Source organism: Ornithorhynchus anatinus, chromosome 3 (assembly GCF_004115215.2).
Source record: "Ornithorhynchus anatinus isolate Pmale09 chromosome 3, mOrnAna1.pri.v4, whole genome shotgun sequence".
NCBI lineage: Eukaryota > Metazoa > Chordata > Mammalia > Monotremata > Ornithorhynchidae > Ornithorhynchus > Ornithorhynchus anatinus.
Window position 1 is genome coordinate 110,425,240 of NC_041730.1, and position 17,216 is coordinate 110,442,455.

The 17,216-nt window shown below is 45.9% G+C and overlaps 1 protein-coding gene across 1 annotated transcript in view; it reads right to left on the reverse strand.

The window, feature by feature from the left end:
* Positions 1-2,209: 2,209 nt before the first annotated feature.
* Positions 2,210-17,216, reverse strand: part of ANKRD22 (ankyrin repeat domain 22) — a 31,460-nt gene continuing 16,453 nt past the window's right edge. The window contains exons 2-6 of the mRNA XM_029059434.2: positions 8,205-8,396; positions 7,840-7,947; positions 6,383-6,460; positions 3,543-3,641; positions 2,210-3,409 (exon numbers count right to left, since the gene is read on the reverse strand). Coding sequence (XP_028915267.1) covers positions 3,332-3,409; positions 3,543-3,641; positions 6,383-6,460; positions 7,840-7,947; positions 8,205-8,396 — 555 coding nt within the window. The 3' untranslated portion in view covers positions 2,210-3,331. The remainder of the gene's footprint in view (positions 3,410-3,542; positions 3,642-6,382; positions 6,461-7,839; positions 7,948-8,204; positions 8,397-17,216) is intronic.

Below are 17,216 nucleotides of genomic sequence, written 5' to 3' on the forward strand. Positions count from 1 at the left end.
ACAGACCCGGAAAGAATTCTGAAAAGTAGTTGACTGATGGAAGCAACGAAGAATACAGCAGCACCCAAGGTTCATCTATGGCTCTACTGGCCACTAATAAGAATAATGTTGGTATTTGTTAAGCGCTTACTATGTGCAGAGCACTGTTCTAAGCGTTGGGGTAGATACAGGGTAATCAGGTTGTCCCACGTGAGGCTCATAGTCTTAATCCCCATTTTACAGATGAGGTAACTGAGGCACAGAGAAGTTAAGTGATTTGCCCACAGTCACACAGCTGACAAGTGACAGATCTGGGATTCGAACCCATGATCCCTGACTCCCAAGCCCATGCTCTTTCCGTTAAGCCACGCTGCTTCTCTGTGGGGTCACTAGTGACCCTACACCTGGGATCTGTGGAAAGAGTCTGGGCTTGGGAGTCAGAGGTCATGGGTTCTAATCCTGACTCCGCCACTTGTCAGCTACGTGACTTTGGGCAGGTCACTTCACTTCTCTGGGCCTCAGTTACCTCATCTGGAAAATGGGGATGAACACTATGAGCCTCACGTGGGACAATCTGATCACCTTGTATCCCCCTCCACTCAGCGCTTGGAATGGTGCTTCTCACATAGTAAGGGCTTAACAAATGCCATCATCATAATTATTATTATTATTATTATTATCATAAGCACACTGGGCTCCTCTCCCTTCCCACCTATTCGCTAAGAGCACTCTGGGATAATGATTAGAAAGTAAGCCAACTAGAGGCAGGCAAATCACTAGCCTTGTAATCAATTCCAAAACGCAGGATCTCCGTCTTCAAGTCTTGAGACCAAGGCTTACCTATCATTCTCAGCAGGCGACTCCGGCATCATCATGATCAGTATGTAGTGAGCTCCTATTGGGTGCAGAGCAGTATATTAGGCCCGTAGGAGAGGAGAAGTTGGAAGAGTACTCTAGTGACTGCCCTCGAGGTGCTTTTGATGATGTTGACGATGATGGTATTTGTTAAGCGCTTACTATGTGCCAAGCACTGTCCTAAGCGCTGATAAACTGGGGCGTCTGAAGTTCTTCATCAGAAATCTAGGCTGATTTTAAATATTAATCATTTTTGCAGACCATAATCAATGCTGATACTTGGCCAGACTCATGGTCCAGTTAGATCAGTGCTCTGACACCTATGGAGACACTGGAGATTGCTTGGATGAGCAGCGTGATGACTGTCCTCCTAGAAAGCATGGCTTGGGATGACTTTTAATGGCGCATCTTTTCCCTCGACCTAACCCATCATGACCACGGATATATACAAATCCTTCTTGCACTGATTAATATTCTCTGCCATTGTCACCACTTGCCTACTCCGTTACCTTGTGCAGGTGACTTATCTCCTCTGCGCCTCAGTTTTCTCATCTATAAAATGGGGATTAAATACCGGTTCTCCCTCTCTAGAGTGGGCCAGGGACTGTGTCCGATCTGCTCATATTGTCTCTCCCCCAGCGATGAGTACAGTTCTCGGCACATAGTAAGATATTAACAAATACCAAAGTAATAAGAATGATAATTGTTGTTATCATTATTGTTCCCCAGAAGCCTCTCTCAGTGGCCAGACATCTGAAAATCTACGCAGCTTGCTCGGAGTTATTGGTCTGACCCTGCTGTAGGGCGTGAATGAGAGGAGAGGGAGAAATATTTGGAGGGTAAGAGGAAGCAGGAACTCAGATCAGCTTTGAAAAAATATGTTTGGGTGTGAATCATCTGCACTGCTCCCTGGTGAACAAAGGATAGGCACGTTGATAGCTGCTGGAAAGAAATAGCACTGTAGTTTGATTTCTGTAAAGTGAAACCTGAGCTGGGGAGGCCTTGGATGGGAAGGTCTCCGCCAGGCTCCCTACTAGGCCCAGGAACCGTGGGCACCGTAACGTGGTTCCAGGTTCCCCAACCTACATCCCTAGGCCTTCTCCCTGCCCCTTTCCCACTCCTCCCCTCAACACCCACCACTCCCTATCCCTTCTGGGTCATTCAGCCTCGGGTTCCCTTGAGCAGAAGCCAAGGGGAGGGGATAGATGAAACTTTGTTTGAAGTATCAGTCCACCGCCGGCTGGACGAGGAGGTTATCTGGCTATATGAGGCCAGAGATTGCCGGCCCGTTGCCCAGTGGTCCGACTGTCCTCCGCACCCGATCTGCCAGGTTGCATGTGTCTGTTGGCCTTCTAGTCAGAGAGCCAGCCACCAGTTTCACAAATTCAGGTTTATTTCTTTAGAAAGCCAGGACAGGCTTGACAGTGAAATTGCACCAATGATACTGGAGAAAGCGGAGTGGTCGTGCAGTTCGGATTTCCCTCACAGAGTTGGACTAACAGATTAGCTAAGCTGCTAGAGATGGGGGCACCTGTCCATCAGAAAAGACCACTAAGGATCCCTAGGTGAGCATCAGAAGTGGGCACAGTGGCTTCTACAGAGCCCCTGCCAGACGCAGGAACGACCCCCAACCTCTGCCCTCTTGTTAAGGACAAGATTTTGCCTTCGGGTGGAAGGCGTCTCCCAGAACCCCTGTCAAACTGCTCCATGGACAAGACTTGGGGGCATCGGTTTTGTGCTTGGAATGGCGGAGTTCCTCTAAGATAACCCATCCTAGATGATCTAAAGTCAATTTGTCATGAAAAATCAGTCCATCAAGGCCAGAACTACAAGTGTCTCTTTTCAAATCATGATTTAGAAAACCCAGTCAAATAGCCATGTGCACTCCAACTTTGATTTGTAAAGGCTCTCTGCAGTCTGGGCTCAGAGTGAGATTTTTCTATAAATGACACATGCACACACACACACCCACACACACACAGAGCCTTTGCTATGTTTCTTTCCAAGTAAATCTCTCTGCAGCTCCTAGCTGATGCTCTTCTCTCCAGGAGGAGCTAGAAGCTCAGCTGAGGGCTAGAGGAGAAGCCAGGATGTCCCAGTGATGGGAAAGATGAATACATTCCCTTCCCCTCCCCTCGCCCTTTCCCGTTCCCCTGGAGAATTGAGCCGCCCAAATTTGAAAAGCAAAAAACCTAGATTAGTCCTTGTCTTGGTTGAGTTGCCAAATTGAGTCCTTTATGGTCCGCAAAATTGCTGTGGCTTCAGTTTCTGAAGGATCACAGTTACACTCTGCTCTTCACGTCAGAAGAAGTCGCCACACGCCGCGTGTTATCAATACGGCCGATGGCAACCACTGTCGTCCTATTTCACAGGTGAAAAAACTAAGGCAGAGGGAGAGCTGGGGACCTGCCCACAGTCAGACAGAAAACAAGAGGTGGACCTGAATGACGAATCCAATTGATTGCCCACTGATTGCTCCATGCATCCATCAGAAGGGTCAGGAGGCCTTTCTTAGCATCAGTTCGATCTGGGGGAAGTTCAGCCTATGTGCGATGTCCAAGGGGCTCTCGCCTTTCTGTGGGAGAGACACATATTAATATCTCACTCTCCCTTGGAGTGAAAACCTGGAGACACAGCAAGAGGATAGAAAACTGTGACCCCACAGAATATGCCATTGTAGAATATCACTCACCCTCTGCCCACCTTACCTTATTCTTCAGCATCGGGTCTGCCTGGGCATCGAGCAGTAACGGAACGATGTTCTGATTTTTCATTTCACAAGCATAATGAAGAGCCGTACAACCAGCCTGAAACCAAAAAGACACCTTAGGCCGGTCAGAACTTAACCAAAGCCAACGGGATTTATTTTGCGTTTCTATCTTCCGCTCCACCCCCTAAAATAGTTGAGGTTGATTTTTCAAGGTGACATTTTGCAGGCTTCCTTTGCTTTTCTTTGCTGCTCTGGTAACTGAAATCATGCCCTTCTTGCCCCCTCGGTGTCACTTTCCTCTTGACCCTCTCTGACCCAGAGAAACTCATTTCTTTCTTGATGTCAACCTAAAATCAAACAGGGATTTCTTAGTGAACCAGTGGAACCGGCTCCTGAAAGCTAGGAGAACTTCTGCTATAAGTTCTTTGCTCCCTGGAGTGTTTCTTTTTTTTTTATGATACTTGTTAAGCGCTTACTATGTGTCAGACACCATTCTAAGTGCTGGGGTAGTTACCAGTTAATTCGGTTGGACACAGTCCCTGTCCTGCATAGGGCTCACAGGCTATGTAGGAGAGAGAACAGGTATTGAATCCCCATTTTATAGTTGAGGAAACTGAGGCACAGAGAAGTGAAGTGACTTGCCCAAGTTCACACAGCAAGTAATTGGCAGAGCCAGGATTAGAACCTATGCTCAATCTGAGCCCCAAACTGCCCCCAGGAGAACCGTCATATTGTCCATCTTTTAAGGGAGTCCCCTGAAATGAGCCAGCAGTGCCCTGTCCCAACCTTTTTCCCCAACCCCAGTCCGAGAGAGATCCCTCCTGCTTTAATACGGCTGAGCCTGCATAAAGCGATTAATGTCCATTTTGTGAAAAAACGGGGTGATCGATACTTTTCTTCATAGGCCTAATGAAATCTGCCTCATTAGCCCGTTAACGACAGAGGAATTGCCTCCTGGTATTTTTTGTACCAGTTCAACAGAAAATGACTGAAAAATGTGAAGTTAAGGCTCCACACTGATGGATAATTTTGCCCATGGGATTGAGAAGACGTTGTAGCCTGGTGGAAAGAGCACAGGACTGGAATAATAATAATAATAATAATGGCCTTTGTTAAGCACTTACTCTACTTAGTAGAAGCAGTGAGGCTTAATGGAAAGGTAGAAAGAGCATGGACTTGAGAGTCAGAGGTCACGGGTTCTAATCCTAGCTTCACCACGTATCTGCTCTGTGACTTTGGGCAAGACACTTAACTTCTCTGGGCTTCAGTTTCCTCATCTGTAAAATGGGGATTAAGACTGTGAGCCCCTTGTGGGATAACCTGCTTACCTTGTATCTACCCCAGCATTTAGATCGGCACACAGTAAGCACTTAACAAATACCATAATTATTACTGTGTACTAGGCACTGTTCTAGGCACTAGCGTAGATACAAGATAATCGTGTTGGACGCGGTCCCTGTCCCACATGGGGCTCACAGTCTCAATCCCCATTTTACAGACGAGGGCACTGAGGCCCAGATAAGTGAAGTGACTTGTCCAAGGAGACACAGCAGAAAAGTGGCGGAGCTAGGATTAGAACCCACGTCCTTCCGACTCCCAGGCCCATGCTCTACCCACTACGTCATGCCGCTGGAGAACGTGGGCTCTAATCCTCACTCCACCGCTTGCCTGCTGCGTGACCTGGGACAAGCCATTGAATTCCTCGTGGCCTCGGATTCCTCATCTGTAAAATGGGGATTCGATATCTGATCTCTTTAATCCTTATACTGTGAGCCCCATGTGGGACAGAGATTGTGCAAAAATTTATTATCCTTTATTTATTATCCCAGTACTTATTACAATAGTTGACACACAAAAAACGCTTAACAAATACTACAATTATTATTATTATTATTGTTCTTATTGGTCTTTGAACTCTCTGATCGGCCCATGGCCACAGGGGACTGTCAACGCCTAGGTTTCAGCCACTTATCTGATAGTGAAAAGTCCAACACTGAAGGCACCAGACCCACGAGCAGATATGGGCAGGGAGGGGACTAAGGAACAGACCAGCTCTGGCAGGTTTGTTTGTTTGTTTGCTTTATTGTTTTATGGTGTTTGTTAAGCTCTTACTACGCGGCAGTCGCTGAACTAAGCACTGGGGTAGATACAAGCTAATCAGTTTGGACACAGTCCCCGGTCCATGTCCCACATGAGGCTCACACTCTTAATCCCCATTTTACAGATGAGGCAAGCAAGGCACAGAGAAGTGAAGTGAGCAGGTGAGTGGCAGAGCCGGGATTAGAACCTAGGTCCTTCTGATGGCCGGGCCTATGCTCTATCCACGAGGCTGCACTGCTTCCTGCTGCTGAAGTTGGAACTGGGGAAGAGATAAACCCAACCAGAGGAACTAAAGGTTTCAGGAGAGGGTTGGGGAGGCCGAGGGGGTGAGGAGTTTCCCCGGCCTCTCTGAGCAAGAACAGTGGCCTTCATTTTAGGGCCCAGCCCCCTCCCTCACAGGCTGACAAACACCACTGGGAGCAGCTGCTACAACTGCTGCTTCTCCCAGGGCCACAGAGGCGAGGCCTGGCGGGGGCCCAGGTCTCCTTTCAACCATATAGGTGAGTTACAGAGCGTGGCGTCGCCATAGGGTGGAGATGACTCGACAGCATAAGACAAGACTAAGCACAGGTGGAGCCTGTTCTCTGGAAGATGTTACCGTGAGAACTCACCATCTCTTGGACCCGCTTTTAGAAAAAACAACAACCAAGCACCATGTCGGGGGCTGACGATGTCTTCTCTTTTGGCAAAACAAAGCAGACAACTGTCCCTTCCAAAGTGCTGGAATGACAAACTTACAGAGTCTACAGCGTTGACATCTGCTCCAGCTCTCAGTAACAGCTTGACTAGATTTTCATTCTGTTTGGTCTTGGACACCTTCACGAAAAAGGAAAATATAAAACACCTTTAATCTCTCCATCTCGGTTAGGGGAGACATGGAATTAGAGGAAATTCAGTTATTGCCAATAAGTACCCTAGGAATGCCATTTCAGGATACACCCGGCCCTTAGCCAACCTTGCCTTTCTCCCTCCCCTTCCTCCACCCTCCTCCCTCTTTACAGTGGATGTTCACAGATTTATAAAATGGAAACTGGGAATCTACTGCCTCTCAGAAAGACTTTTGAGCCAGGATGGGCTCACTGAAGATACCAGATTCATTCATTTCAAACGGGAAAGTCTGCCACCTCTATCTCTGAGGGGCTTGTACCAAGGGAGAAACGTTTTAAAACTGAATGAACAATCACAATGAACTAGGTACAATATAAAATGAACTGTCCAGACCCTGAAGGAAGAAGACAACTGAAACGTGGAAGGTGAGGAGAGGATGATAAGCCCTGTTATAAGCATCATTAACATAGCCATCATCATTCTTACCTTCACCCTTGTCATTCGAAGGTACAGGAATATCAAAATCTACAAAGAATTCATCTAGTGGACATTGTCAGTGAACTAAGCTGTGGGGAACTTAGAGAAAAGAGAAAACAAATGACTCCTACCCTCTTAAGGAAAATCTTTGTAAACAGGATCAGGAGGGTAAAAACCATATCTACTAGCTCTTCTTCAGTCTTCCAAGCGCTTAGTACAGTGTTCTGCACAAAGTAGGGGCTCAATAAATACTATTTATTGAATTCTGCCAAATTCAGGATGGAAACTTCATACCAACAGATTCTCTCTAAAAGCATCTTTTACTCACCACTCAGGTTATCAGACACTGAAATGATTGACAAATTGGAGGAAAAAGGAGACGTGGAAATGTATAGGAGTTCATTTTCAGTAGAAGGGTAAGTCAGGTAATTGAAATTAGTATGAGATTTCTTTTTCTAAAATGCTTGAAAAAAAATTTTGACCTTCAGAAAGGCTTCATTTCAAATCTGTGCTACAAGTGAAACTGCTTGACACAATTTTCCAGAATCGGAAGATATTTCACGAAGGTCAGATACATTCCAGATATGGCCTAGGAACTAATTTTACCCCCATGGTCAAAATAATGAGATGTGTTTAGGGTGTTTACCATATAAGGGAATTGGCTTCTTTACAATGACTTTCTAGGTCAATAATCAATCAGTCGTATTTATTGAGCACTGTATGCAGAATACTGTTCTAAGCACTTGGGATAATACAATCTAATAGACTTGTTAAACATATTCCCTGCCCACAAGGAGCTTTCCATCTGGAAGAAAAAGCATAACTCAGAATATACGCCCCAGGGCAGAGCTCTGAGGGCCAATTTCTACTGCTCCCTGTCATTTACTCACCATGAGGAAATATCCAATAAGCAGAACTGGCATTAAGATGACGATGAGTAGATAATCGATGAATGTAAACCTCTTCCTCACAGCGTAATGCAAACACGTTCTCTCTTTCTAAGGAAGAAGAAAATCAATCTATCAATCACATTTACTAAGCTCTTACTGTGTGCAGAGCACTGTACGAAGCACTTGGGAGAGCCCAATACAGCAGAGTTGGGAGTCATGTTCTCTGCCCACAAGGAGCTTACAGTCTAGAGAGGGAGACAAATCCTGGGAAAACAGTGCCTGGTGCATAGTAAGAGCTTAACAAATATCTTTTTTTTTTAAAGAGTCTGTATCTTGCTGTTGCTGCTCTTCTATCTTGAACTTACCTGATTTTTAGCATTCACATCTGCGTTCCTTCTCAAAAGGAAGCTAACTATCTTCAGATGTCCCCGCCGGCAGGCACAGATCAGAGGGGTGTCTCCGTTGAAGCTGTCTTGGATATTCACGTAATTGTTGTCTTCTCGCACCCACCTCCAAACCTCACCAAAGTTGTTCTGGTAGGCCGCTTGACAGATGGGCTGAGGGGAGAAAACAAGTGGGCATTTGCCATGAGGGAGGATAGAAAACACAGAGAAAACCTGAGATCTAAATATTAACTGTAATGGCAACATTTGTCTCGATATTCTAAGATCACAGTGGTCTCCTCCTTTAATTATTTCTAGAGTTCTTTTATCCATTTGTTTACTGCTATGTGATCCAAACCGATGGCCCGCTAGTCCCAGAGATTGCACGGATCTAGAAAACAGACAGAGTACAACAGAATACCTCAGGAATGGACTCAGAAGCATGCCATGTTATGCTACCTTAAAGTCAGAAGACTGAGCCCCCTTTTCCTCTGCTCCTCCTCCCCTCCTCATCACCCCTACTCCCTCCTTCTGCTCTCCCCCCTTCTCTGCCCCACAACACTTGTGTATATTTGTACATATTTATTCTATTTATTTTATTAATGATGTGAATATATCTATCATTCTATGTATCTATTTTGATGCTATTGATGCCTGTCTATTTGTTTTGTTTTGTTCTCTGTCTCCCCCTTCTAGACCTTGAGTCTGTTGTTGAGCAGGGATTGTCTTTATCAGTTGCTGAATTGTACTTTCCAAGCGGTTAGTACAGTGCTCTGCACACAGTAAATGCTCAATTAATATGAATGAATGAATGAATGAATGAATGAATGAATCAGAGAGAGAGCCCAAGGGTTTGGGGCCATTTTTAAAAATACAATATTTGTGAAGAGCTTACTTTGTGTTAGCTTACACTGTTCTAACCACTGGGGTAGATACAAGCTAATGAGGTTGGACACGGTCCCTGTCCCATATTGGGTTCATAGTCTTAATTCCCATCTTAATAATAATAATAATAATGATAATGTTGATATTCGTTAAGCGCTTACTATGTGCAGAACACTGTTCTAAGTGGGTAGATACAGGGTAATCAGGTTGTCCCATGTGAGACTCAGTCTTAAACCCCATTTTACAGATGAGGGAACTGAGGCCCAGAGAAGTTAAGTGACTTGCCCACAGTTACACAGCTGATGAGTGGCGGAGCCGGGATTCGAACCCATAACGTCTGACTCCCAAACCCGGGCTCTGATGGAACTGAGGCACAGGGAAGTGGAGTGACTTGCTCAACGTCACACGGCAGACAAGCGGCAGAGCCGGGATTCTGTCCGGTCTCTCAGAAGATCATAACCCAGCCATGAGTCGCATCCAAGTTACTCCTTCGGAATGACATTCCCTCCCCAAAGGTCTGGAGAATGAGTAATAGTAGAAGTTACAATTAATAATAGTAGTAATATAATAGTAATAGTATTGAGTGTCTGAGTGGAGCAACACCTTTCGAAGTGTTCGGGACAAACAAAACAAAGTGACCCATGTTTCACTCACAGAGGGTTTGCACTCTAACAGGAAGACAGACCTGCAGAGAAGATAAATGCTGCATAAACATATATAGAAGTGCTGAGAATGAGCATAATTAAGTCCACATCTGCTAGAGATGGCCGATTAGCTTCTGTGACTTTGGGCATTGGGAATTGAATGGGGAATGTTTCCTGAAGGAGATCGGATTTTTGGAGGGTCTTCCCTGTGAGGAGCGCTGTGATCGATCAGATTTAGGGAGAGAGGGAGGGAGTTCCAAGCTGGAGAAAACAGCACAAGTGGGGGAAGAGACGTTTCTCTGTTTCCTCATCTGTAAAGAAATGAGTATTAAATCCTACTCCCTCCTACTTAGATTGTGAATCCCGTGTGGGATAGGGACCGTATCCAACCTAATTATATTCTATCTATCCCAGTGCTTTGTACAGTGCTTGGCACATAGTAAGTGCTTAATACATTCCATTTTCTGTGAAAAAGGAGATGGGAGAGTCTAGAGTGAGGTACGGATAGGAGCTACCTGGGAAGAACTAAGTGAGAGGGTTTAGGGAGGAGTGGGTGAAGGGAGCGGATCAGGGAGGTGCTTTAAATTGATGGGGAGGGGCTGGAACTGCTAATGAGGAGTTTCCGTCTGTCACAGAGGGACATGAAAAGTCGGCAGAAGTTTAAGGGTAGTTGATGTATGCTGAGCGACGCCTCAATAAGATAAACTGTACAGGAGCCATGTGACGTAGATTAGGTGGTGGAGAGCCTGGAGATTCTCTAATACCTGCTCCAGCTCCAATATATGACACAATAAGAGACCAGAGGCTGGAATCCAAGACAGGCTGGGAACGGCAAGTTCCGGGGCCCGGTTGGCTGGGGGAGGCCAGGCCCAGGATTTGGGGACTATGAGCTCCTTGGGGGCAGGGAACATGTCTACCAACTCTATGGTATTGCACTCTCCCAAGTGCTTAGTGCAGTGTTCTGCAAACAGAAAGCACTCAGTCAATACCACTGATTGACTGTGCGAAGCTCCCACTTCCCAAAGTGTCATGCACCTAGCTACAGACACAGGACATTCAGTACAAGACTCTGGCTGCTTTTCAGAATATCGCGAGACATCAATTAAAGGATAAAAGTGAGAGAGCAGTCCAAACGGGAAGATGGACACGCCCGCAATTGTTAGGGTGGAGGAGGGAGAAATAGACTGAAGAGGCAGTCTATGGTCACACACTGGGAAGGAATTGATGGGATGACAAAGGTTAGAAAAACTGAGACCTTCTACTGTGGTAAGTATTGGGGGCTGGGGCAACTAAGGATGAGGAGGATCGAGGAGGGACAGAGCTCTCCGGATTGGTCTCCAGTCATTCCTAGTCCCATTGCAAAAACCTGGGAAGACAGGGAGGACAGCTTAGATTTTGTGTCTCCCTCATGAAACCTCTGCATTTTGCTTGCCTATTCACTTACTGCACTCGAGAAAAAGATGGTAGAAATGGAGAGTGCAAAGGGGAACTGAATAATAATAATGATAATAGTAATAATTGTTAAGTATTTACTTCGGGCCAACCACTGTCCTAAATGTTGGGGTAGTCATAAGGTAGTCAGGTCCAGCACAGTCCCTGTCCCATATGAGGCTCACAGCTAGAGAGGGAGAACAGGTATTGAAATCCCATTTTACAGATGAGGAAACTGAGTCACGGAGAAGTTAGGTGATTTTCCCAGGCGAGTGACAGAGCTGAGATCAGATCCAGGTTCTCTGACTCCCAGGACTGTGCTCTTTCCACAAGGCCACATGACTTCCTGAACCATATGCACTATAATGAATTCCTTCCTGTGAGTTCTCTGTCCCAAAGTCTTCGTGGTAGGACTGAGGCTCATCCTCCTTTGACACCGGGAGACTCCAGGATAACTCAGTGCCCTCCGGATCCCAATCCTGGCCACTTCTGCTCAGGGCCACGGAGCCGTTTTGATTCAGCTGCTGCTCCGGTCATCAGCTGCTGGAGGATGCGGGGGACGCGAAAAGAAGAGCTCCTAGCCCTCGGCTCATTGCTTCTCTTCCCAACACAGGTCCGGGCTCCCTCAGGACCCAGAGATGAGTCCTGTCTGGCACTCGGAAGCGGGGCAGAACCCAGCTCAGGCTGAGACCGGTCTTTACTGGAAGCGGGCCACTTTATTATGAAATCTGACTTACACTAGGCTGGGACAATAGACCTTGTGGTGAAGCCCAGTGCTTACATTCCTACTGTGGGGCAAGGAAATCATCCGGGCCTAAATAAAAGAAACCCAAATAGCCGCAAGGGGCTACCTCAGCTGCCCAGCTCTGACTTTCCTGTCTGCTGGAAGGAAGAACAGGGCCAAGACCTACCAGCTACACTGTTCCATGAATAACCTACACAAATAACTTCAGGGTGGCATTGAGGAAATAGTGGGAGTGGGTCCCATTGCTGTCCCCAAGGTCACCTATATAATAATAATAAGCAGGGAATGTATAATAATAATAATGGTATTTGTTAAGCGCTTACTATGTGCCAAGCACTGTATCTGTTTACTGTTCTACTGTACTCTCCCGAGAGCTTAGTACAGTGTTCTGTACACAGTAAGTGCTCAATAAATATGATTGAGAAAGAGCGTGGCTTATTGGTAAGAGCCTGGGCTTGGGAGCCAGAGATGGTGGATCTAATCCCATCTCCGCCACTTGTCAGCCGTGTGACTTTGGGCAAGTCGCTTAACTTCTCTGTGCCTCGGTTACTTCATCTGTAAAATGGGGATGAAGATGGTGAGCCCCACTTGGGACAACCTGATTACCTTGTCTCTTCCCCAGTGCTTAGAACAGTGCTTGGCACATAGTAAGCGCTTAACACATACCATGATTATTATTATTACTGAACGAATGAAGAGCTTTTTATGGTATTTGTTAAACGCTTACTAAGTGTCAAGCACTGTTCTAAGCACTGGGGTAAGTATAAATTAATTAGGCCAGACACAGTCCCTGTCCCACATGAGGTTCACAGTTTAAGTAGGAGCAAATAGGATTTAATCCCCATTTTATAGATGAAGAAACTGAGGCACAGAGACATGAAGTATCTTACCCAATGTCACACAGCATATGAGTGGCGGAGCCGGGGTCAGAACCCAGGTCCTTCTGACTCTCAGGCCCTCACCTCTCTCCGCTGGACCACAATGGCTTACTCTGTTCCAAATACTATCTTTAGGGCTGGGATGGATAAAATCATATCAGACACAGTCTCTGTTCCACATGGGCCTTACAATCTAAAAGGGAGGGTAAACATTTTATAGATGAGGAAACTGAGGTCCAAAAAAGTTATATCAATCAAGTAATCAATCAATCAATGGTATTTATTGAGCACTTATCATGAGCAGAGCATGGTACTAAGTGCTTGGAAGAGAACAATATTGGTAGACACATTCCCTGCCCACAATAAGTTTACAGTCTAGAGGGGGAGAGACCTCGATTGAGACCTTGTCCTTGATTACTCAGCAGGCAAGTGGTGGAGCTGGAATTAGAACCCAGGTCTCTTGACTCCCAGCTCTGTGTCCTATCCTCTAGGCCTCGTTGCCCCCCTTCTACACTGTTCCTCCACTTCTAGACTGTGAGCCTGTTGTTGGGTAGAAATTATCTCTATTTGTTGCTGAATTGTACGCACCAAGCGCTTAGTACAGTGCTCTGCACAGAGTAAGCGCTCAATAAATATGATTGTGTGAATGAATGAATGCTATGTTGGTTCAGCAAAAGCATGCGAGCAAACACCTGGAAGCTGTAGCACCGAAGTGTACTGAGATTGACCCTAGCCAACTCCCTAAGAAAAATGAGGTAGCCATTCTCCAAAGCAGCATTCTCCAAAGCAACCACTCAGATAAATCAATCAAAGTCAGTCAATCAATCAACTGTATTTATTGAGCAATTACTGTGAGCAGAACACTGTACCGAGCACTTGGGAGAGTAATAATAATAATGATGGTATTTGTTAAGCGCTTACTCTATGCCAAGCACTGTTCTAAGGGCTAGGGTAGATACAAGGTAATCAGGTTGTCCCATGTGAGGCTCACAGTCTTCATCCCCATTTTACAGATGAGGTAAATGGGGTACAGAGAAGTGAAGTCACTTACCCAAACTCAAACAGCAGACAAGGGGCAAGCTGGAATTAGAACCCATGATCTCTGACTCCCAAGCCCAGGCTCTTTCCACTAAACCTCACTGCTTCTCAATACAATATAACAATATAACAGAGTTGGTAGACACATCCCTGCCCACAGAGAGTTTACAGTCTAGAGGAGGAGACAGTAGTGAGAAGTAGTGTGGCATAGTGGATACAGCATAGGCCTAGGAGTCAGAAGGTCATGGGTTCTAATCCCGGCTCTTCCACGTGTCTGCTGTGTGACCTTGGACTAGTCATTTCACTTCTCTGTGCCTCTGTTATCTGTAAAATGGGGATAAAGACTGTGAGCCCCAAATGGGACAGGGACTGTGGCCAACCTGATTACCTTGTAACTACCCCAGTGCTTAGAACAGTGCTCGGCACATAGTAAGTGCTTAACAAAATACCATTATTATTATTATTACATTTATATAAATGAATAAATGATGAATCTGTAAATACATGCTATGGGGCTGAGAGAGGGGTGACTAAAGGGTATAAATCCAAGTGCAGGGGTGACAGAAGGGAAGGGGAGAAGAGGAAATGAGGGCTTAGTTGGGGAAGACCTCTTGGAGGAGATGTGCGTTTAATAAGGCTTTGATGTTAGGGAAAGTAACTGTCAGAAAAGAAGGGAGAGGGGTTTCTAAGTCAGAGGCAGGACATCAGGTGAGGATGGCAGCAAGATAGACAAGATCGAAGTACAGTGAGTAGGTTGGCATTTAGAGAAGTGAAGTGTGCCGGTTGGGTTGTAGTAGAAATCAGGGAGGTACAGTAAAAGCTAGGAGAAACCCTTTCCTCTGGGACTAAAAGTAGAAAGTGGAGTTGGATTTGGAAAGGGACCTCCATGGATTGCCAAAATCCTCTGAGTCCCTGTGGAACTCCAGGGTAAAGGAAAGGGGATCACCGGGAACCCCCTTTCCCAAGTGTCAATTTCCATTTGGTCAGAGAGTCGGTTTCCATTGCAGGATTACAAGAGTACCCTGAATCTTGACCCTACTTTCATCCTGGCATAGCCAAGCTGAACAATCTATTTGTCCTGCTGCACAAACCCCATTTTCCTTTAAGGATTCAAAGAAACAATTTAACCACAATCCTAAGCTGCTATACACACGAGGAGAAAGCCTGTCCACTTGAACACAGTGTCCGGTTGATCCAAAGTGTCAGAAAGTTTCCAAATCCAAATAGGCTGCCCATCCTGCTCACCCCGTGACCTACCGAGCCTGCCATCACCAGCCATTTTTGATTAAAGTGTTTCCCCCTTGAGTAGGGGAAAGAAAGGAGACCTTGTGGAGCAACTCAAGTGCTGATTTAGGAAGCACTGTGGGAATGCCCAAGGTACAGATGCTGATCAATCATCTTGGAGGACTCAGCAGGAGACGGGACCGGCTCAAGTCATTTGGTGCTATAAGGAATGGATGGAGAAAAGGAAGTCAGACCACAAGGTGAGAAGGTGAGAGAGAAATGAGATGCCTCTGGCTGAATAGGGGCAGTTGCCTAATTTGTCTTCCGGGAAGAACAAGCACATAGGAATAGCAAGCATCAACTTCCTGTACAAGAAAGGTGATTGCTGGAGGGAAGGGGAAAGAGGCACGTGAGGGTGAGGGGCAGAAGGATTGGGGGGGGGGAATGGAGGCCATGTCTCTGCCTCTGTCCCCTTGTTTCTCTATCTCTCCTGACTTTGCCTCTGGCCTGCCTATGCTCTGCCCTCACCCAACATAAGCTGCTTAGATCGTTAGCCCCAGTGCCTGTAAGCCCTGACCCTTGTCCCACTTTGAACTAATGAAAGTCTAGTCACTCAATCTTAAATTTGGTCTTACTGGATAGGGAAGTTGAAACTGAGGAGAAATTCCCCCAAATCAGCAAGAGTAACTTGACTGTTTCCCCTCTCAGGGTCACACCTGGAGTGTTTCCAGTAATCTGCCAGTCCCGACTATGGGAGAGTGAGTCAAGCAGAGGTCTATCCATCCCATTCCTAGCTTGGGCAGCGGTTAGCGAGTAGAAGGCAATCTGCTACAAGTCAAAACTCACTTGTGCCGGGCAGCAGCGGTATGGGAGAGAGTCGAGGGTGGAGACTCAAGTTTACTGTGCGGAAGGAGGCAATGGTAAACCCCTTCCGTATTTTTACCAAGAAAATCTATGTATCCACTACCAGAACAATTGCAGTTGAGGGTGGGGCGTTCTGGGAGAGATGTGTCCATGACGTCGCTGTGGGTCGGACATGACTCGTTAGCATTAGACAACAGCAACAACCTGACTGTTCCCTCTCCATCAAGTAGTCAAAAGAAAGCAATTCACGTGATGATGATGATGATGATGATTGCTAATATTGTATTTGTGAAGTGCTTACCATGTATTAAGCATCATTATAAACACTAAAATAGATACAAGTTAATCAGATTATACACAGTCCCTGTTCCACATGGAGTTTATAGTCTAAATAGGAGGAAGAACTGGTTTTTTTACTCAATTTACTCATTCAGATGCATTTATTGATTGCTTACCATATGCAGAGCACTGTAGTAAGTGCCTGGGAGAGTAGAATGTATCAATAACTAAACAAATTTCCTGCCTACAATGAGTTTACAGTTTAGAGGGAGATATTAATATAAACAGAGAAGCAGCATGGCCTACTAGCAAGAGCATGGGCTTGGAAGTCAGAGGATGTGGGTTCTAATCCCAGCTCTGCCGCTTGTCTTCTGGGCGGCCTTGGGCAAGTCACTTAACTTCTCTGTGCCTGTTACCTCATCTGTAAATGGGGATTAAGACTGTGAGCCCCACGTGGGACAACCTGATTACCTTGTATCTACCCCAGTTCTTAGAACAGTGGTTGGCACATAGTAAGTGCTTAACAAATACCATAATTATTATTATTATAAATAAATAATTTACAAATATGTACATAAGTTCTGTGGGGTTGGGATGGGGATGAATAAAGGGAGCAAGTGAGGGTGATGCAGAATGGAGTGGCAGAAGAGGATTGGAAGGCTCAGTCAGGGAAGACCTCTTGGAGGAGATGTGCTCATTAGGCTTTAAATGGGGAAAAAAATTCGGTCCCATTTTACAGTTGAGGAAACTGAGGAAGAGACCTGCCTAAGGTCACATAGCAAACAACTGGCAGAACCCAGGTCCTCTGACTCTCAGTCCTATGATCTTTCCACTAGGCCACACTGCTTCTCTAACCTGGATTGAACTGCTTGGCCACAGCTGCTCGGACCAGAGAAACAGGTTCACAGCTTTGAGAGTTAAGGAATCAGTTGTAGGCAAACCACAGAGAAAATAGTCCAATCAATCAATCTCTCAGTGGTAGTTATTAAGTCCTTAATGCAAGCGG